Source organism: Corvus moneduloides, chromosome 3, assembly GCF_009650955.1.
Source record: "Corvus moneduloides isolate bCorMon1 chromosome 3, bCorMon1.pri, whole genome shotgun sequence".
Lineage (NCBI taxonomy): Eukaryota > Metazoa > Chordata > Aves > Passeriformes > Corvidae > Corvus > Corvus moneduloides.
In genome coordinates this window covers 38,457,922-38,479,046 of record NC_045478.1, presented here as the reverse complement: position 1 = coordinate 38,479,046, position 21,125 = coordinate 38,457,922, and the positions used below count along the sequence as shown (strand labels likewise).

The 21,125-nt window shown below is 40.1% G+C and overlaps 2 protein-coding genes across 6 annotated transcripts in view; both read right to left on the bottom strand.

The window, feature by feature from the left end:
- The window catches only part of SLC35A1 (solute carrier family 35 member A1), a 17,975-nt gene extending 11,888 nt beyond the window's left edge, over positions 1-6,087 (bottom strand). Inside the window, exons 1-3 of one of the 2 annotated variants that reach the window (XM_032105024.1) lie at positions 6,000-6,087; positions 4,499-4,788; positions 1,120-1,297 (exon numbers count right to left, since the gene is read on the bottom strand). In XM_032105024.1, the coding sequence (XP_031960915.1) occupies positions 1,120-1,297; positions 4,499-4,754 (434 nt within the window). In that variant the 5' untranslated portion in view covers positions 4,755-4,788; positions 6,000-6,087. Of the gene's footprint in view, positions 1-1,119; positions 1,298-4,498; positions 4,789-5,824; positions 5,914-5,999 lie in introns of those variants that run through there. The other variant, XM_032105023.1, reaches the window with a different exon arrangement.
- CFAP206 (cilia and flagella associated protein 206) lies at positions 4,889-21,125 on the bottom strand. Of its 4 annotated transcripts, XM_032105013.1 has the most exons (12): positions 20,895-21,125; positions 19,496-19,579; positions 19,109-19,199; positions 17,862-18,050; positions 17,433-17,591; positions 16,758-16,966; positions 15,919-16,038; positions 13,243-13,441; positions 12,382-12,519; positions 10,227-10,420; positions 9,061-9,204; positions 4,889-6,616 (listed from the first exon to the last, which is right to left on the bottom strand). In XM_032105013.1, exons 1-12 carry the CDS (start codon positions 21,000-21,002, stop codon positions 6,386-6,388), a joined length of 1,866 nt encoding a protein of 621 aa, XP_031960904.1. In that variant the 5' UTR covers positions 21,003-21,125; the 3' UTR covers positions 4,889-6,385. The 4 variants fall into 4 exon arrangements, with proteins under 4 accessions (XP_031960904.1, XP_031960906.1, XP_031960907.1 ...); XM_032105015.1 differs by lacking the exon at positions 19,109-19,199 and having other exon boundaries at positions 20,895-20,936; XM_032105016.1 differs by lacking the exons at positions 19,109-19,199; positions 19,496-19,579 and having other exon boundaries at positions 20,895-20,914.

Genomic DNA, 21,125 nt, shown 5'->3' with positions numbered 1-21,125 from the left:
ACACAGCCTGGGTCCCAGGTGCACAAGATTTGACAAATTACACACAGGTGAGGCTACCCAGAGGTCCCTCACTATTGGGAAACATGGGCTGCTACAGTCTCCAGAGAGCCAGTGGGATCCTCACCGGTCACAACAGTGAGAACCACAGCACGTGTCAGCAGAGTCATTTCTGCCAGCATTTTGTGCTGACAGAGTGAGAAGCCCAGGGTGCATGAAGAGAAAAACAGAAATTCCCTACTGCTCACACCTGCCTACTCTAACACATTCCATTTAATGAAAGGTTAAAAAAAAAGGCAGTTGATCACACTCAAATATTGCCTCACTTCAAATAAAATGCCATTTGTATGTTAAGAGGAAAAGATCTGATGAAAATCTGAAGTACATCATGTGACTCCACGATCCTCTGGCAGATAACAGCCAGCCTTCTGATGTACCAAAAGCCACAAAGAGAGACAGAGACCCTAAAAGAACAAATTCTACCACAACAGCAAGAACTGGGCTTCGGAAAAGTCCAGAATATGAAGATTCTTCCTAGGAAGGATGTAGCACAGGGAAGCTGACAGAAAAGGCACCAGACTGACAGCCTCCCTACTTGAGGGAGGGCTCATGCATGGACAAGTTCTAGTTCTTAGCAGCAGTCTGGGATTACAGAAACGAGTATTTCTTGATCACAGTCTTTCAGCACTGGTTTGCAGATTATTAGAGACAGCAAAATGTCTGTCTGCAACATTGTTTGGGAAAATTTATTAGTAGGAACACTAGAATTTTATGTAACTCAGCAGATAATGGCTCACAGCAGATGATTAAAGTCCAACTTTCATCTACACCAACATTTTAAGGACCCAAAACATCGTGGATAATCCATGCTGACACTCTGAACTGATTCCAAAGCATACAAAAATAGAAAATATGCAGAGAGGACACACCTCAATATCATGCTGTATACAAAGCAGTTTCAGTTGATGAGGACTCACAAACTCTAACCCGCTCTAAAATTACCCTTCCACAGCACGATTATCCAGCCACATTCTCGAATGTACCTGCACTTCAGTACCTGAGAACCTGAGGTTAGAAGCAAGGACTGGTTTTCAAAACACTGATCAGCACTCCCACACTTACTTAGCCAGGATGCCCACGCTCAAGAACAACTTGATAACTTCAGCGATGCACACAGCTGTCGTTGAAAAGTAGAGTTCTGTCTCCACTGTCCTGGTGTACCGCAGTGCCACCGTGTATGTGGCAGCAACCAGGGTCATCACCGTGAGGCAGTACAGCTTGAACAGTAAGCTGACATTTTCTGAAACAAAACAGAGGAGACGACTCAGCGTGACCCCCATTTTAATTTACAAACTGAAACAGTGTGTTCTCCAGCTGGAGGGCTGTATCAAACACCACTGTGTCAGCAGACAACAATTACAATGTTAGGAAACACTTCCCATAAAGAAGTTTTCATTAAATTTTACAGCCTTCTCAAAGAAGCTGGTACAGGAACTCCAACTGTTTGAAAATAGATGCTCTAGAAAAACGAATCATACATTAATATTTATCTAATAAAAATCAAAAAGTCTTTCTATGCTTTCCTGCTCTTTAGCTGACACTAGGCACTCACACTGAAATGGCAGCTGATCCTCTTCACATAATACACTGAATTCTGACACAAAGAGCGTTGGCGGACTAGCAAAAGCAGAAAGAAGAAAAGTTCAGTATCAGCAAAGAAATCTAGCAAATCTTAATAAATAAGGCAGAATTTCCTTCAGCCCTATTTTCCACCTAAGTTAGTAAAAGAAGAAGATTTTGCTCTGAATGGTGATGGGACTTCACACAAAGGGCTTTCTTGAAAAACTCCCTGTATAAAGGTCTAAGGTTAAGGCTCTCCTAGTAAAATAAACACCACAAGGACTGTGTATCATCTGCGTTATGCCCTCTGTCTTCCCCACTGCTATACTCCTACATCAGTAACAATTCTTGTAACAGTTTTGACCTGGACCAACTACTATCCTGCAAAATTTGGGAGTTAGCCTGTCCAAGCTCTCCTGGCACAAGGAAGTTTTTCATAAATCTGCACTCCTCTAAGGCCTGAGAATTCTATCAGGCCACTCCAGTGCATTCCCAGGTCAGGGAATGGCTAAGCAAACATCTAAACCAGCAAAGAAAACAGCACACAACTCCAAACGGGACTTCTCTACATAAAGGCACAACCCAACGTGAGACATCAGCAAACGTGTGGCTTCTACAAAATCCTTTTTCAAACTGGTAGATTGTTATGTTTGGCATCTCTCTGGTGGATACTGGTCATTCAGCAGCACCTTTAGGGCCACTGTCATGTTTCGAATATCCTAAAGAAATGTGCTTTAATTGGTGGAAGTTTGTGTTCCTCTGCTGATTAGGAAACAAGATACAGGATAAGTAGTTTTGTAAAAACTTTGCTATTTAATATAGGAATGAGTTGCTGAATCCAATGCGCCCAATGCTTTGGTTCATGTTTCTTTCAAGCCAGAGATGTCTTCAATTGCGTAACATTTCTGCAAGGTACAGTTAATACCTCCTGCCACTGCAATAATTTAAATTAGCTACTTCCTTATAGATAAAAATCTTACCCACGTCAGTAACCACTTTCATAAGGCAGAGCCAGTTAGTTTCTGGACTAACAATGCTTAGAAGAGACTTACAAGCTGTAATCCATTTTTAAATTAAGTTTGGATTGTGGGGAGGGAATCCAAGGGCATAACAACCAGGAAATATAATTAACCCCATATGGTTTTACAAAAATGTATTTTCTAATGATGTTTCAGTGCTGACAAAAATTACACTAATGCTGCGATTTGACACGTGAAGATTTTAAGTCTATGCACCACCAAACTAAAGCTAAACTTAATCCTTGCCTCTATTAACTACCCTTTAAAAAAAAAAAAGGGAAAAAAAAAAGCGCCCCAATTTGTCAATGGTTTGGAAACTTGGGTAAACCAAATGCAGCAAGACATAATGAATCTAGTATCTAGACTAGATAGTTCCAGCATTATGTAAAAAAGTATTTGTAATTATTTTCAGCCTGGACATTTCTCCAGCCTGGCTCACATGTCTGCATTAGTACCAGTGCAGTGAGGGGAGCAGAAGAAAAACATAGCTGGGGCATCTCTAGCTTTTGCTGGTAAATCTGAACTCATACTCGCCTAAAGAAAAGAAGAACTGGAAGAAGCTTTTGGTTTTTTCATAGTAAATCCCACTTGGATGAAATGATTTCTGGCAAAAAGGGACCAGACAGGCCAAAAGCCTCAGGATACAAGTGCGGGCATCCCACACATCTCCACAGCTCATCTAAGGGCTACAAGTGCGGGCCTCCCACACATTTCCACGGCTCATCTAAGGGCTCCCCGCCAGGGCTCCTGGAAGGCAGCCGCGGGCCAAGCCTGGCATAGGGATCACAACTCGCTCCCTGCCAGGTTATCCGGGGTGCTGCGCACCTGGCACACACCGCTGGGAGCCTCCTGCCCCTCACCCTTCCAGGCCCCGCCAAGGCACTGCCGGGAGCTGGGGAGCCCTGGGCAAGGCCCTCCATGGGGTAGCTGGAAGAGGGGCAGGCGGCGCCTTCCTGGCCGATTTAAACCCTCCCGGCTTGCCCGAGCTTCTGGCTTCGGGACCGTGTGGGCTCTGGCCTCGTTGTACACAGAATCACAGAGAATCACGGAATCAATTAGGCTGGAAAAGACCTCCGGTATCATCGAGTCTGACCTATGACTGAACACCACAAAGTCAACTAGACCGTGCCACTAAATGCCACATCCAGTCTTTCCTTCAATACCTCCAGGGATGGTGACTCCACCACCTTCCTGGGCAGTCCATTCCAGCAACTAATCATCCTTTCTGTGAAGAAATTCCTCCTAATGTCCAATCTAAACACACTCCAGTAGGCACCCGGGCGCGCCGGCATTTTCAGGGACACCTGCGGCGCAAACAGGGTGGGTGCAGGGGATGTCCCCATGCACTGAACACCTGCGCCAAAGGTGCCCCAAAAAATAAGCCCCAAAGATGCTACGCCACGGTCAGACGCCTTCAGAGGGGAACTGGCAGCAGGAGAGACGCGGCTGTGGCTGACCCTAAAGGCGGAGGCGTCCCGGGGACCCGGCAAGCCCCGTACCGGGAGCACCCGCCGCCCACACGCCGGGGACGCAGCGGTGCCACATCGCGGGAAGAAGCTCCCGGGCGGCGGGAGGAGAGCGGCAGGGCGGGAAAGCAGGCGGGGAGAGCCCCTCCCCAGCGCGACCCCGCGGCCCCGCGTAGCCCCTTCCCCCCCTTCGCTCCCGCGGTGGTGGCGCCCGGCGCCACACTCCCCAGCGGGGAGGCCAGTTCCACTCCCCCTGGTAGGGGGGAGGCGGGGGGGAGTCTGCGCGCGGGTCGCGTTTCCTCTTGGGGAAGCGGGTGGGAATTGTTCCCGTTCTCCGGCCGTGCCGCCCACCAGGAGCCGCGGGACCCGCCGGGCGCCCCGCGGCGCCGCCCTCACCTTTCGGAGGCGACATGGTGCTCGCCGAAGGCGCCAGGACCGCCGGGCCGGAGCCGCCCGCCGTGCCCCGCCGCTCCTCCCATCGCACCATAGAGTGCAGCGCGGCCGCCCAGAGCGCCCCGCCGCCCGCGCCGAACCATCGAGTCGAGCTCCGTCCTGCCTGGATATCCTGGAGAGCATCCTGCTCCACCCGGCCGCTTTTCGGAACTGTTTTACTGGCAGCAAACATCCAGGAAATCTCACACGCATTTCTCATTGCCAGGAGTAAGCTCGTAGCCACCGACACGTTTCTGCCGCGACAAAACCGAGATGGAGGTTACAATTGTATTCTCCAGTATTTTACAGCACTGCAGTACCTTCTCCAGTGGAAAAGAACAAAGTAGGATAAAATGAAATTTCAATCATCAGTTTACTTTTAAATGAAATGTATTTCTGGATTCTTGAAATACCAGTTGGTTGGTAAGAACTGTAGCATAAAAGCCTCAAAGCAAATGATGATAATATAGAAAGATCACAGCAAGAAAAAGTGTTTATTAATAAAGAAGTGACAGGGTATTTTTCTCTGGGGAAAAAAATAAAACTGCAGCTAGTAATTGAATTGATATTTTAATTAATAAATCTAATCATTGGTGCCTGCTCATGATTTAAAAACATGGAGGAGCAGCACATCTGGCTGCTACTAGTTTATTTTCCCAACAGAGAAAATCACCTAGTCAAAAACCATTTAGCAAAGTTCTTTCCTAGTGCTCCCCTCACGCTCCTTTGTTTTTTAAATAATGCTTTGGGGATTAATCCCTATTGTATAACTTCTAAAAGTGAAGTCAGGTGTCTTGCAAACAGTTAAACAACAAGAGAATGCTATCCTGCACAATGCCACAGAAAAATCATTCAGCAGCTTGAATCTTTGAGCTTCATTGTCACAAGCTTGTCTAAGAACGAGCCAGGAAACCACACTGCATTACAAGGCACACAAGAAAAAGAGATTTAGAAACCTTAGCACACCCTATGCAATCAGAGTTGTGCACCTGGGCATTGTGCAGGTAGCAGCTTGTGGAAGTCTTTACTGTCATGAAAAGAATATCTATTTTAAAGTACCCCCTGCTTCCATTTGAGAAGATGTTTCATCCTAAAGCTCAAATGATTCAGGGTTTCACAAACAGAAATGCTATCCGCAGTTGCATTGGTCAGACCTGGTACATATTTGCCACAATGACATAAAGCTAGAAACCTTTTCTCTGTTGTGCTTTAGTTTTTCAAACACAAGCAAAACAGAGCTTTCAAAAAGGTCCCCTGAAGTCAAGCTCCTACGGTTTGCAGTGTGCTCACCTGTACGCTGTTTTGTCAAGAAATTACTAGGGACCTAAAAGGGTGCCAGAACCATCCAAGACAGATTCCCTCTTCTCAACCTCCCAGCCTTGGCCTACACTCATTGGGTTGGGTTAACGCCATCACAAATGGACAGGCCCAAGCAGCCAGACTGGTTTCATTTTGTTGGTTTTACCTTCTTCACAGTTCTGCTCTAAGGCTGGAGCTGTGACACTTGAATGACTCTCCTGGGCTAAGTTTTTTCACTTAAAGACAGATTTTCAACAAGCAACCATTGCATTAAAACTTCAGTAAAATCCCACAATGCTATGCATTTAAATGTTAGAAGTGAAAGTCCTTGGGAACATCTTGATTCTAAATTGCTATTTAAAATCTGTGCTTCAGTCTTATCACTTCTGTCACTTAATGCCAGTCAGCAGCCCCAACAGATAAGATAAATGAAACAGACCAACTGTTCCTGGAATCAACAGACACAGAAAAATCTTTAGTGTCTAAATTCGAATATATTCAGGGATTTTTATATACACATTGAAGATGTATCTTCAGGTTTCTCATTTTCACTTAGGTTTCATCCAGTGGTCTTGTTAAATCTACTGCAACCATATGAGTAGTGGGAGATGATCCTCCTCGGAGACTCTTCAGGAAAATCTGGGGTTTGGGTACATTGCTTGAGTTGTCACGCTTAGTCTGGGTGCCGACATCTTTTGGCAAGTACACTTGGGTGACGTTCTCTCTTCTCATGTGGCTGAGATCAGTCTGCATGGCATGAGTTAACTTGCGGCGCAAATTGGCCTAAAGACACAAAAAGAATCAGATTAAGGTAAACTTTGAACATTTTAGCACTAGTATATACTTAGGAGTGTTTGTCTATTTTACATCCATGGGCTTCACAAACCTGGAACACGGCCCGCCTTACCCTCCTGTCAATACTCGGTTGCGACTGTGATTTGTAACTCCTGAACTAACAGGATGTGTGAACAGCACTTTAGGTAGCCCACACAGTTTTAAGTGAGTCTCTTTATAATTTCATATTTTTCATTGGTCATTGTCCTTCAAATTTTTTTAAATGCTTCACCTTTGTTTTGTTAGAAAAAAATGTTTTCATGGCAAGTGCTTCCAGTCTTTGTCTGGTTTCTGCCAAATGTGATGAGGTTTAGGGGTTGGTGCCACAAAGTATTAGATAAAAGTGAAAAAATGCCTTCTTACACCAGGTTGCTCACTAACTCCTTGACAAGGTGTAAAAGTTAGGGCAATTTATGATTAAAGCTGGTTATTCACAGAAATTGCTGTAGATACAACAACAAAACCACTTCTCACAAACTGTTAGTATTCTAAAGCCAGCACTTGAAACAAAAAAAATGACTGAGCCTTCTATGTCAGCAACGATGTAAAACACTGTAAATTATAATATAATGTTCTTCTCAAAATATACAAAATACAGTCTCATGTGCTGGAATTCAGACCCCTCCATGTAAGTGAGAAAGTCCCTGAAGTCCAGTCCAGTCAGGGAAGATTGGAGTCAGTGGAAGCTGGAGAGTGATACAGCTGGCCAAATGTTCTAAATGTTGTATCAGGGCAAGTTAAAACATTCTCCAGACTCCACCACTGAGGTCTCTCTCTGCTGGAATGTTAGGTGAAGCATGTAAATGTAGGCACATTTTGGTACCTTAATCTACAACCAAATTTTATACACAGAGTCATCAAGGAGAATCCAGAAAAGAACAATAAGGAACTTACAGAGGAGATGGCATGGGAAGAAAGACAATATATTAAGTCTTTTCTTTTTCTGAGGGTTTTAATGACTGAATTACAAGGAACTGGGCTTGCAGAGAGAAACAAATGTGAGCTAAAAATATTACTTCTAACAGCATATAGGTGTTCTAACAAAGTAATATTTTACACTTCATACCACTACAAGTGCTTTGGTTAAGTATGAACAACACAAAAAACCCTAAAGGCATCTGAGCTCATCCTCTAACAAAACCCACAAATATGTCTGATGCTCTCCTGAAGTATCAAATTCATTGATGCACTGATAAACTATTTCTGTCATTTTATCACCTTGATATTAAATGTTTTATCACCTCCATATTACAAATGAGCATAGTCAAAGCACTTTTGCATGCATCTGGGTTTCAGCTCCACATCACTAATCTCCTATTTGGACAGCTGAGGCTCAAACACCCTTAGTACTTTAAAGTACTTTCTCTAAATATTTCAAACTAACAAGCTACAAATTTGTTTGTGAATGGTCTTCATGACCAGATTTTGGAAGATATCCACTTCTGCTTATGCTGAAGAGCCATTGACCACATCTTATGTTTATTTATGTACTTTTGTCCTTTACAGAAGCAAAAGAGGCTTTTAGCTAGGTTTCTTGTACACCTAATTGGCTTCTTTTATATACCTCAGTAACAACTATTTCTTAGAATCCTTTATAAGCTATCAACATTGGCAAGACTCCTCAGTTCAAAATTCTGGATTCCTTTTATAATGTTAGAGATTTCGTGGCAAAAAGAAAAACAGAAAGGAAATAGGCTGCCCAGTGGACCACAGGCCTTCACAGTGCATCTGTTCACAGAAGAAAAAAAAATCCCTTTAAATATTCTGTGTTCAGTTGATATTGTTAACTGCAATATTCCCTGTACTCACAAGTTGTTCATTTTGATTGAATTGTGAAAATCAGGTGCTATACCTTGACAACTACTTGTGCTGGCAAACCTTAGAAAGAAGCTTCTGAAATATATGCTGTTGATTGAAAAGTTTTTATGTACGTATGTGGTCAACCTTCTATGGACAGACTGATTTCCAATCCATCAGAAAATCATCATGATAGTATGACAAACATTTGCTCTGGCTTTTTTTTTCCCAAATAAATTATATATAGTATCTTCAACCCATTAAATCGATTTGAATGTAGAACAACTTTAATATTCCATGCAATTCAATTCAAAACAACAAACTCTTATTACATAAGGAAGGCAACTGCAAAATTTGAAATTAATAGATACAGCAGTGGAAGCACTGCTCAAAAAACAGGGAAAAATATGGAAGAAGTGAGAGAAGTCTAGAAATAAGGAGAGAAAATACCTAGAAAAAAAAAACTGACCCAGTTGTAATGAAGTGTATGTCTTTGAATAAAAGGTTAGATTTATGTTTCAAGGAACAAAAGTTAAGAATAATTTATTCTCAACTTTGTTATATAACAATGAAAATCTGGTAATAACAGTACAAACCAATTTTATAGCTTTTCTTCTCAGTTCCCATTCATTCCATTCATAGGATCTCACAATAGTTGGAGGCAAGATATGAGTATCAGTTTGAGTACCACTGTCACGCTTTGGGGGTGGTTTCATCGAATATTTGCTTGCATTTCTGGCCTGAATGAAAAAAAACAACCAAAGCCAAGCAAGGCATTAATGAGAAGGATACAGAGAAATAGCATATGGATATGCTACTCTTTAAAAGCAAGTAGAGACCTGCAAACCACAAGTGGATAATGATTTTTACATTCAACAATATTTTTGTTCCCCATACCCCTGCTAAAAGGAAAACATTAAGTATCTGATAGATTTAATTTCTGACAGAAAACCCTTGAGGCAGAGGCCACAGCTGAGTTGCAGGCTCCTGGATACCTAGTGAGTACTTAATTGTTGGCTTTTGGAAAAAAAAGGGTCCCACTACCACCAGTATTTTATGATGCAGGCACCTCAGTTTGTCTTTATGAATGGACAAAGTATCACAAATCATAACTGGGAGAAATGCACACATCTCTGCTACAGCTGGGATATAAACTATGTTTCACACCAAGGGCCAGTTCAAGACTACATTCTTTCCACTGCTAGGGACCTAAAATTCACAAGTGGATCACAGGGAATCTTGTCTATAAATCCAAATCAAGTCTTTGACTTTCACATAGTAGGACCATCACATAACTCTCCTATTACTTTGTCTGTTATTTTGTAGTATGTTCCATAACTTCTGTCCCCAGGTATCACTACACCCTCATCCAGCACACATGGATGGACTGCTAAGCTAAAACTCCAGTTAACACGATATCTGACTTATCTTCTGTTGCATTTATTTACTGTTCTTTTAAGCTACTTTTTGCAAAAATGAGGAAAATAAACATCAGACACAAGACCTGCCTAGGCTGTGGACTAATAGCTTTTATCACTGCCAGAATGCTTTGGATCTGCATATTCTCCTATGAAGAGATAAGGTGAAAATGACATTAAGTAGGAACATTTTTTCAACACTGAAGACCTGGAAAAGATGGACCTTCAGACAGGCAGAAGAGTTTATTCTTCACTAAAGATAGGTATCATCTATTCTCTTTTAGAAAGGACAGGCCAATCAGTGATGCAGCAGCTGTTCCGCAAGAGGCATGGGCAGTGTGTACCTGTGCATGTGGAACAAGGTATTCAAACTGATGATGGAGCTCAAGCAGTTGAATTAGCTCTGGATATTCTTTTGCTTTTTCTACATTCAATTGAATGAACTTATCTGGATCTTGCGCAAAGATGTATGCAGCTTCTTTTGAACTGAAAACATAACATTTCTCCTTGTGCTTCAAAATTCCAATAGCAGGATTTCCTAAAAATGAGAAGAAAAGCCAACCCAAAATAAACTCCACAAATTAAAATAGTGAACAGTATGATATCCAATACAAAAGACATTTGTAATCAAGATTCTGTGTTTCCCTCAAGTTAGTTTCACTTCCTTCTTTTTCTGAACTCAGTATAAACCCTTGAAAGCAAGCTTTTTCAAATATAGAAAAGTCTGTTTTGTTAGGCCAGTAAAACTGCTTTTGATCAGTTCACATCCAGCATGCCTTAGTGCATGTCTCGGAAAAACAACAAATCAAACACATATAGCAAAGGCATAAGAAACCAGTCTCTACTCTCAAATGTTTCCCCTATAATCTCCAGCAAATATCTGATTGCAGATCAGCAGTGCATTTATACCAAAGAGCATAACACTGAGAATAACTGAAGAAGCAGATAAAGCAGCTGGGAAGCTGAACAATAAATTAACAGAGAAAATGAAGTGTCAATAAAGGCCAAATAACTTATATGGGAAAACACAAACTGATATCAAGGACAGTGGCAGGCTGTGCTTCAGATGTCATTGCCCAGGAAAGACCAGAATCATCATAGACAGTGCCCTGAAAATACCCAGTCAAAAAAGGAATTATTAGTATGCAAACAGAGGAGAAGAAAACCAACATTATAACAACCTGTAGGCTACATTTGTAATAATACATTTTGTTCCAATACAACAGAACAAGTAAAAGGGATCTAGGAGTGATCAAAGGCTTGTGATACCTTTCATAGAAGGAGTGGTTAAAGAAGAAGCCTCCTCAGCATTAAAAAAAAAAAGAAATAATATGATAGCGGGTTATAAAACCATAAATTGTGTGCAATATAAAATTACTATTTACTAGATTTCTTTCCTTTAATAGAAGGACTATCAAGTCTTTGTTGAAATTATCAAGCCAGAGCTTAAAACCATCTCAAGAAGAGGTACCTTTTCATAGCATATATAATTGTGGGGCTCTTGAGAATAAGAATATCCCATGGCAAACTCTAGATGGATTCAAAAATCAATTAGATAAATGAAAAACCTCTTTGAAGGATTATTTAACAGAAGGTTACAGACTCAACATTAATCAGAGGAAATCCCATAACTGCTAGAACAAGGAAAGATATAATAAAGGAAGGATCACTCTGACTGGAATTCTTGTAATTTTAAAGTGTTCATGACTGTCCATGAGCAGTAATCAGATACAGGGCTAGAGAGACCTTCAGCCCAACTCAGGACAGATGTTCTCACGTGCAATACTAAATAAGTGTAAATAAACTACATTGCCATTGAAACAGCTGTTCTTTAATACTGACAAGTAAATGGCCATATTTTCCTCCCAAACTCCAGTAGGTTTAAAAAAATTCTATATGGACAGGTTCTAGAAAGGATAGGGAGACAGAAAACATGAACTAGGGTAGCTGAAATAAGGCTTACTTTCAAGACAAATGAGCCTAGAGAGACAAAAATTCCTACAATTAGTTGACTTAATCAAGTGCACTTTTGCACTCTTTTCAGGAAAGATTTTTAGTACTTTCTCATGACTATTTAAAAATACACGTGATGTAGGCATTAATGGCTATATTTGCAACATACAGATACACAAAATAGAAGGAATGGTCATTTCCCTATGCCTGCATTATAGCACATTAACAACAGTAAACAAACTGTATTCTGCTACAGTGGAGGTGATACAGATGCACACACAGCAGGAAGAAACGTTTCTCCATCCCATCTTGTTTCTGCCCCTGCTTGCTCTTCAAGCCCTCCTACCTTCTACTAAGGGCAGTTTATTCATGTATTTAAAGAACCATACTTTAACAAGGGAAATAAGTTAGCTGAGGTGAAAACTGCAAATGTGGAAAAACAGTATTCCAGCTTTGACATAAGAGGATGCATTCAGAATGCCTTTACATTTTCCCTAGTCCTTGTGTAAATATATAGTATGGAAAATGTCTAACTACAAAGCATACCTACTAGGGTGAGACCTTTCACACCAATTGAATGTGCACAGAAACCATGGTACTGGATTAGCAACTCATCAAAATCATCAGTAGTCTCTGGAAAAAGCCATTCTTGGTTCTTGAAATCAGAAACATTCACTCTGGTTTCTAAGAAAAGATAAAACAAAGGAAGGATTTCAATATTAAAATATCAGATGTTTAAAAGATAATAATATTACAGGATGACCAGATTATTCTGATTTTCACAGGATGACCTGCAGTGCCCAGATCCCAAAAGCCAAACTTTAGTCCTGCCTTGAAAGAGAACCTACTGAAAAATCAGTCCTGCAGGAATCTTCTTTAGTAGCATTAGTTTTCTCTGGAAACAGGGGACAACAACAGGAAGGTAATATCTTATTCTTCCATTTTGTTTTCACCCACCCATGTATTACAAACTCCCTGGCATAACACTTGGTTCCTAGGGATACCATCTTACAAACAAACACTTCTGGTAACTGAAACCCTGCTAAATTATCTTGTTTATCACCTACCCCTCCATTTCCAAAGTTCTGAAAGGTATAAAAAGACACAAATACACTTTAAAGTCTTTTAAAATATTATATATATTCTCTGATCATTCTGCCATTTTTGTAAGGTATGCTTGTATCTAGAAGCTACATTTAAATTTTACATGTAAAAATAAAATTCCAAGCTACACTACATGAAAGTGTAAATCTATACCCTACAATGCTTATTTTAATTTACTGTGCAAATTCTGAGTATTAAAAAATCAATATATACCACCTTCTGTAAAGCACCTTTTGTAAAGAAAATTCCAACTACAAAATCTTGGAAAATGAGGGAAAACAAACAAGTATTAACTTTCCATACCCATGGTTTCTTTTATCCTTTCCTCATCACTTTTCACAGTCACTCCTTCCAGAAAAGATGTTAGCATTTCCTCTGGAAAAAGCTGTGATTGGATTTCCAAGAATTGTTGCAGATTGTCAGTCATATTTGTGAGGAAGCTTAGCAGTAGTTTTGCATCCTGAAAGCCGGTCCAAAGCTTAGAAAGTTCCATAAACAGAGGCTAGAACATAAAGAAAATGATCCGAACTGCAGATTTGTTTTATGTCTACAGTGTAACCCAAGCGCTGTGCACAAAAGTCTCCGCTATGAACAAAGCAGGGCTGATCTCCAAGACCTTCAGCAACCATAAATTCAAGGGGAACTCAGGGACACTGTAAGAGGAGCTTCCACCACATATGCCTAAAGCAAGTATATCCAGCATGTCATCCCACAGGCAAGAATAGTACTTTTCTGTATTTTACTCCAAATAAATGTATTCTGTGACCATGCCTTGAATTGAGCACTTCATTGACAATACAGTTTTATAACTGAAAATATGGTGTACAGGAATAAGGACCAGAAGGAACACAGCTGATTAATTACCAAACTAGGTAAAACCACACCTAGGTACAAACTATCAGGCTTTTTTATTTTGTCTGCCCTGTTTCCAGAGTGACTAGGTACTGCAGCCCCACGTGTGCCAAATGGAAGGGGTGCAGGCCTCTTCAGAGTGGTCCATGGTTCAGGGCAAAACTGGAAGCTGCCCTTCCTGGCAGTGACGCTGGTGTACAGGTGTAGGCACATAAAGAGGCAGCCTATAAGCTTTAAGTATAAATGCTGTTTTCAATGACAGTGACATAAAAAGTGCCCTGTTACATCTAAACACACAGAGAGCATTTACAGGAAGAGATTCAACCAATCTGAAATGTGCACTTAACAACACATTTTTTGCATGTTAACAACATTATCGTAAGAACAGCCAACAGAGCCAGCTCTGGAATTCATCAGCATTGCTAATGCTGTGGAAATGTTATGGTTACAAAAATGGAAGAAATTAAAGGAAGGGCAGCAAGATCAAAAACATTCTTAAGAGAAAAAACAAGGAATACTAATGAAATGTACTATTTTTCCTAAAACAAATATTTACTACAGATATAGGCCTTATCCTATGCTTTTAAAAGACAGAATGCCCTGCTTCTCTACCTTTGTAGAGGATCCAGCTTGTCAACAACAAGCCAAAGACAAGAGAAGTTATTTAAATGGTGTGTTAATATAAAAATCTGGAAAGGATCTGAAATCAAAAGGCATTATATATTCTGTCTTCAGCAGAGAAGACAAAACAACTAACCAACCTGGAGCAAAAAAAAATTCTAGGAAGGCAGCAAACAACAACAGTCAGCTTTTAGGGAAAGGGATAAGGTATATCAGTCACTTAAGCCCCACAAAGATACAGAAGAGAAAAAACTGCTTTGAACAGCTGGACAAGAGGGGAAAATGTTCTCCAAATGAGAACATCTGGTTTATAAAATCAAAAGCATACATAAACTGAAGCTTGGATCACTGAGTTAAAGTGCTGTTCCTAAGAGTTTCCAGCTTGGATGCCCTTATGGAAAGTGTAAAAAATAAACTGAGTAGGTGGAGGTCATAATCTTCCTCTTCCTCCACAGTAGGCTTTATTTTGCTTTCTAATAATTAGCTTAGAATGTTAAAAAATAACCTAAAATATGGATGAAACTGCATGCTGGTGCAGGAGCTAACCACAAGGAATTGGAATGGTAATCAAATCACACAAAATAACGAGCTGTTACATGAAAAGCAAATTAAATGAAGCTGGTTTCTAGCATATTTCTCTCCCGTTTCCTTTATAACATGCCAGCATAATAATCCCAGGTTTTCCCAGGCTCATCAAGCAGCCTCCCCCATAATACCTGTAGTTCACAGCACTCATTCCCTCTCCCCCCAATACCTCCCTCCCATGTCCTGTAGCTCCCAACCAAGGGTGCAACAGTACAGAATATCAATCCTGCAGAGCTACCTTCAGTGGCTGCTCACTGGCCAGGCAGCACATAAACCATTTCAGACTTGATCTTGGTAAGGCTCTAATTGTGTGTTTCTAGTTGCTCTTTTTTTTTTTTTTTTTTTCACAAAACTTGCAGAAAATGACATATTTTGAGATCTTTGGACTCTGACAAATGTGACTGAAACTTGCCAACAGGTTCAGAAGCTATTGTGAGGGGAAAAGAGGCTGACACCCCTATCACAGAAACCCAGTTTCTTCAGAAAAATTATATCAGTGACTCATACTGTAATTACAAGGATTGCTATCTAAGGGAACTTTTAAAGAATCACACTCTGATATGCTGTTTTCTGCAACCATTATGTTCTTACAGTTTCTGCAAGGAACAGGAAAGAATATTTACACACACAAAAAAGGAAAATATCACTGTAAATCTACAAATACTGACAAATAACTCAAGACACTTACAGTAAAATACCATTTAATTCCTTTGCTCCTTTATTGTACCTTGCCTTTTTTATGCCTTAAGAGCAAGTCTTTTAGTTGTCCCTTCAAAAATCACAGATGATACTGTAATATAGAGAAAAAATATGCAGCCCCTTTCTTAATATAAACTAGTCAAAAACACACCAGCAAAGTATCTTACTTTAATAATTTCTTTCTATTGAAGAAGTAATGGGTTTTCCATTTGTAATACTTACAAAAACGTCTTTGGACTCTACGGAAGTCTTATCCTGCATTCTGTTTTTCAGTACCATCATTGTTGCTTCAACCTGAACACCCAATGATTCAACTTCTTGAGCATTTGTAATTGCATCAGACTGGAAAGAGAACTCCAGGTAAGATGCATCATACTCAAAAAATCAAGTATTTAGTAATAAGTATTTACTTGGATCTCTTCATTCAACTATTTTCAGAACAACTGTTTTAGGGAACAAAATGTACTCTAGCTTTCTACAAAATATATTTTTCCTTAAATGTTCAGGTGTTTAGACACTTCACTCACACATAAACTACCAATTTTTATAGAAAATCCTCTACATTTTCCCAATGAAGAGAACAAAATAAAATAAAAAATATTTTTTCAATGCCTTATATAGGAAAGGCTAATAAATGCCTGCAGTTTCTCAAAACACAAATGAAAAGCTCTTCATTAACAAGCATTTAAGCTGTATTCTTCAAAGATTTTTGATGACTCCATGTATTTTGGGGGTGTCTGCAGACTAAAATTGAGATAATTTATGGATTCATCACAGAGATTTTTTCTCTCATGCCTTTTGGGGCAGAGAATCATTATGCAAACAACTCTTTAATGGTGGACTTGACAGTGCCAGACTAATAGGATAATGGCTGGACTTGATGATTTTAAAGGTATTTTCCAACCTAAACAATCTATGGTTCTTTATCTAAAAATATATTTTATTTTATTTCATTTATTTTCGAATAATTTCTCTTATATTTCTGTCCTGTACAAGTAGGTAAGCTGAAGACATTCCATCTGCAATAAAAGTCCACAGGATATAACACGATGATATCTCACCAGAAGGATGCTTAGGAAGCTTTCGTACTGTCTCACACTGAACAGTGCTTCTTTTAATTTAAAAGTACTAAGCCGGGAGTATCTGTGGGGGTCTTCCTGCATGGATTCCAGCAGGGCTGTGTACTGGTGGGCTAGCAGCTGGCAGGAATTCAGACGTTCATCGACAGTCTGTGTAGCTGACGGAATGGCTTCATTCAGGATGGCTGGCACTATTCACGTAGAATAAATACGAAATATGTATAAAAAGAAATAATGAAATCATTATCGAATGGTTAAAGTGCAATATTTGAGCATAATGATCCTCTAATAAAATTTTAATTTCTAAATTTTGTCCTCATATTCATGCATTTCCAAATACTTGCGAACCAGATTCAACCACCCTATCTCACTAGTCAGGTTGTTTCAAATATTTAGAATTACAGGTGTGGAAATATCACAGTGAAGTCAAGGAATGTGAGAAAGCTTGCTTTATATTAGATGCAACTCTGTTGCTACAACTGACATGGGTTTCCTGAGAGAATCTGCACAATTTTGAATTCTCAGTTTCCTAATTTGTAAAATATTAATAACAGTTACAGGCCTCCCTGGGATGGGAAATTATTGGAGCAGCTCCAGTGAAGAAGGCCGGGAAGAATGAATTGGGAATACCCAGATCAAATGCAGTTGTTTACTTACAGTCCTCAATGCCGCTTCCTCCTTTCTGGCACTGCTTGTTGTACAAACGAATTCCTGTGACTAGCATGGCAAGATCTTTCAGCTGTTGTTCTTTGTCCTTCTTACTGAGTGAGATGAAAGTAATCATCTCTGCCTGGGGGAATACACTCTGCAAGGCAGCTATAAGCATTACAAAGTGGGAGAAAACCCTCAATATGAGGGAACAGAAAAGAAAATCATTAAATAAGAAAAAATACCCTCTCCTGAACAAATGCAAAAAGTAGGAAACCCATCCATAGGAAATTTACACTTCAAGGCTGAGCAATGACAGTTTGGATAGTAAGCATTTATCACAGTTTACCCTGTTTGTATCTAAATGTCAGCAAAGAGAAGGTGAAATTTTATTTTTCAAGAAGAAAAGCCCAATTTCACAGCTGGGAGTTTACTGACCTGTTACCTCCCTGACAGCCTCAATATCTGTTGGGGCTGCCAGGCCAGATCTCAGCAGCACATAGGTAACAATCTTTTGATACATATTCTCTTTTTCTTCTTGTGCACGTGCACCAGCCTCTGTGATAGCTCTGACCATAGGAGCCAGTTTTCCTTCCAGAACACGCTGCTGCTCACTGAGTAAATCATCTAGGAAACAAGGACGCTTAGAAAGTGCTATCTAAATTCTTTGAAATCTGGCTTATACAGAGGGTACAATTCATTTCCACAGTCAGAGCACCCTCTTAAGGTTTCTGAAGCACAGGTATGTGGAAGAGATGTTCATAGTACCACACCATTAGAATTTAATACAGAAGAGTTACACATTAATATAATTAGCATGATTAACATCAGCCAGTAGAGTCCTGAGAACTATTCAGGCCAAATTAAACAGCAAGTCTCTGGCTCTCTGGACTCCTCTGACTGTAGGACGTATTTCAAACACACCAGAACTTACATGCTCAAATTTGAACACTACTCAAGATCTCAAAAACTTGCTGGAGTTACTTAGCTTATAGAGTTCAGAGGATTTAGGAGCAGCTCCCAGTGTTGCTAATTTTTGGGTTTAATCCATGCTACCAGGAAAATATTTTCATTATCTCCCCACACAGAAATGCTTTTCTCATGTCTGTACTTGTTCTGTGTCTTCTATTTCCCAGCCAGCCTCCACTGTCCCATTGAGATCTGAAGTTACATTTACAGCAGAGGCATTTTCCCCATCTCATTTTATTTTCACATTCCCATTCTCAGACCATATGAAATTACTACTGATGAGACAAAAATGTACTCAATTAAAACTGTAACTGATTGTTCAAGATTACTCACATCTCCCAGTTAGGGATATTGATAAAACACTGAGTTCTCTTTGAGATACATGAGCAGAGTTCTGAGTGCCTTCAGACACACAGGTGCAGGTGCAAGCTTTTCTTGCTGAAAACAGCTAACCACTGAACCTGAAAGTGTAATTGTCCTCAAGCAACCTAATACATTCTATTCAGTAAATCTCTCAGACAGGATGAGAAGAGTGTACTCTCAAATTTTATGTAGACTTTTCCCTACTATACCCATACTGAAACATCAGACTCCTGTACAGTAAATTTCTCATGGGATTTTTATTTTGCTTTACTGCCAGCATTCATTTAACAGTAATTACTATTATTAAATTCTAAACTCAGCATCAACTTCTATGAAAACATATTAGAAATTACCTCGGTTTGCATAATTCATATCAAAGTAAACTTGCATCTTAATTGTGCTTAGGGATGGGTTTGTTGTGTCAAGCAGTCTGGTAACACAGCGCTAAAAAGAGAGTCAGAGAAGTGAATTCTTTCTCATCTCTGGGGAAACATCTGAACTGACAGGGATCTACTACAGGTTTCACAACAGCTGTAGAGCCCCCTTGCTACCATTCTCTCCATATAAAGCTTTTCTAAGGCATTTATTCACAGAAACTGTTGTCTTTAGCAACAGAACCATGAGAATAAAGTAGCACTAGAATTTTGAAAGTGTGCATGTCATTTTAGTTACAGGAACAGGTAGAAAATAATGCTGTAGTCTTAGCTAAATACTGACTCTCAACATCATGTCAGAATTACCTGGGTAAGATCCTGCATATTGTTTTCTGTAAGGATTCGATCCATATTAAAGTCATTTCTTGGATCTAAAACAACAGCTTTCACCTAGAGATTGCCAAAACAAAGATACTAATTTACATCTCAAAATATCATCTTCACACCTCACCTTTTATTTTCTGAAAAATCTCAGATGCATTCAGTATTTCTTTTACTATTCATTTTTATCCATTTCAATCTTTGATAATGAAACAAAATCACTTCATTTCTCATCTAGTCAGCTTCAATCTCAGTTCTCAGGTGCAAATGAAGAAAAAAACCTTTTTTTTTGGAAAAAACATTTAAATACAGCTCCTTTGAAAATTACTTGGAAAAATATTTTCCTAAGTAACATTTTTTGAAAATCCATCATGGTTGTTTATAAACTTCTTTGTTGGTGTTATAGTCATCAGTATAAACATTTACCATTTGAATAAAAAACCCATAGTATTCTGCATGCAGCAAAATATGTGCATGTTTGCAGTTGGTGTTCATGCTGGGTGCCTTGCCAGCCACTTGTATGAATTTTTTACTCATTAAAATCTTCCTGCTTAATTGATTAATACTGCTTTTGAGCCCAATCTATTTTCTAGATCTGTAGTGTCACCTTTAGGGGAAAAAACAGCAGATTAACAGTACTGCTGTGAACCATTTATATTTATACACAAGTTTATCAAGAGCTGATCAACAATTTTAAAGGAACCTAGCTCCATCTTTCTTCAGACACATCTCTGGAGGTGCATTCAGACTATATTCTGCAGCAGTGCTATGTCTCCTAAGAGAAGCCAAAATGTAAAATGTTTTTACGATACTTATGGTTGTCTACCAAGGACAATACTGAGACTGATTCCATTAAATTTTCACTTTAAGTGGGATCAGAGCCCACTCCTTCAAATATTCAGCCCATTTGTACTACCTGGCCCTGTGTGAACAGAGAAACAACAAAAAAAATTATCCATCACCATAGAGAGAGGAGGTAAACATCGAAGAACAAATATAGGTGCTGCATTAAACATTCACCTATGGATCACACATTCATTTATGAGATTGTGAAGAAACGTTATTATAACTTGAGAACACTTCTCTTTTCCATTTCTGAAAGAAAATAATGGTAATCTGCCTGCATAACAAAACTGAGAAAGAGCTCTGAGTTGGGAGTTCAGAGAGTTTCCAAGACTCAGGACCTGCAGCCTTCTTGGGGCATTATATTCACACGGATTTCAGGGGAATAAAATACTTTTACAGGACCCTTTACTAGATGTCGCTGGATGCCCCTTTAAAATTTCTCAATGCAGGCAATTGGAAACCAAGAGATTTCCAAGCTCAGGTCAGCCCTGAAAGCCTCAGCTGCCGCCAGCCCCTGAACGCTTCCCTTCGCGCTTACCATGAAGGCCACCAAGGTTTCAGAGAGGGTCTGTCCCTGGGCAGCGCACTCCAGGCCGACTTGGCGGATTATTCTCTTGATCACGCTTTGGGTCAGCTCGCCGGACATGCTGGCCAAGCACACACGCCTTAGCGGGGTTACATTCACTTCAGCGAGGGTTCCTCTCGGCGCGGCCCCGCCGGGCAGCCCGTCCCGACCCCAGAGCGCGCCGGCGGCCGCTGGCGAGGGGCG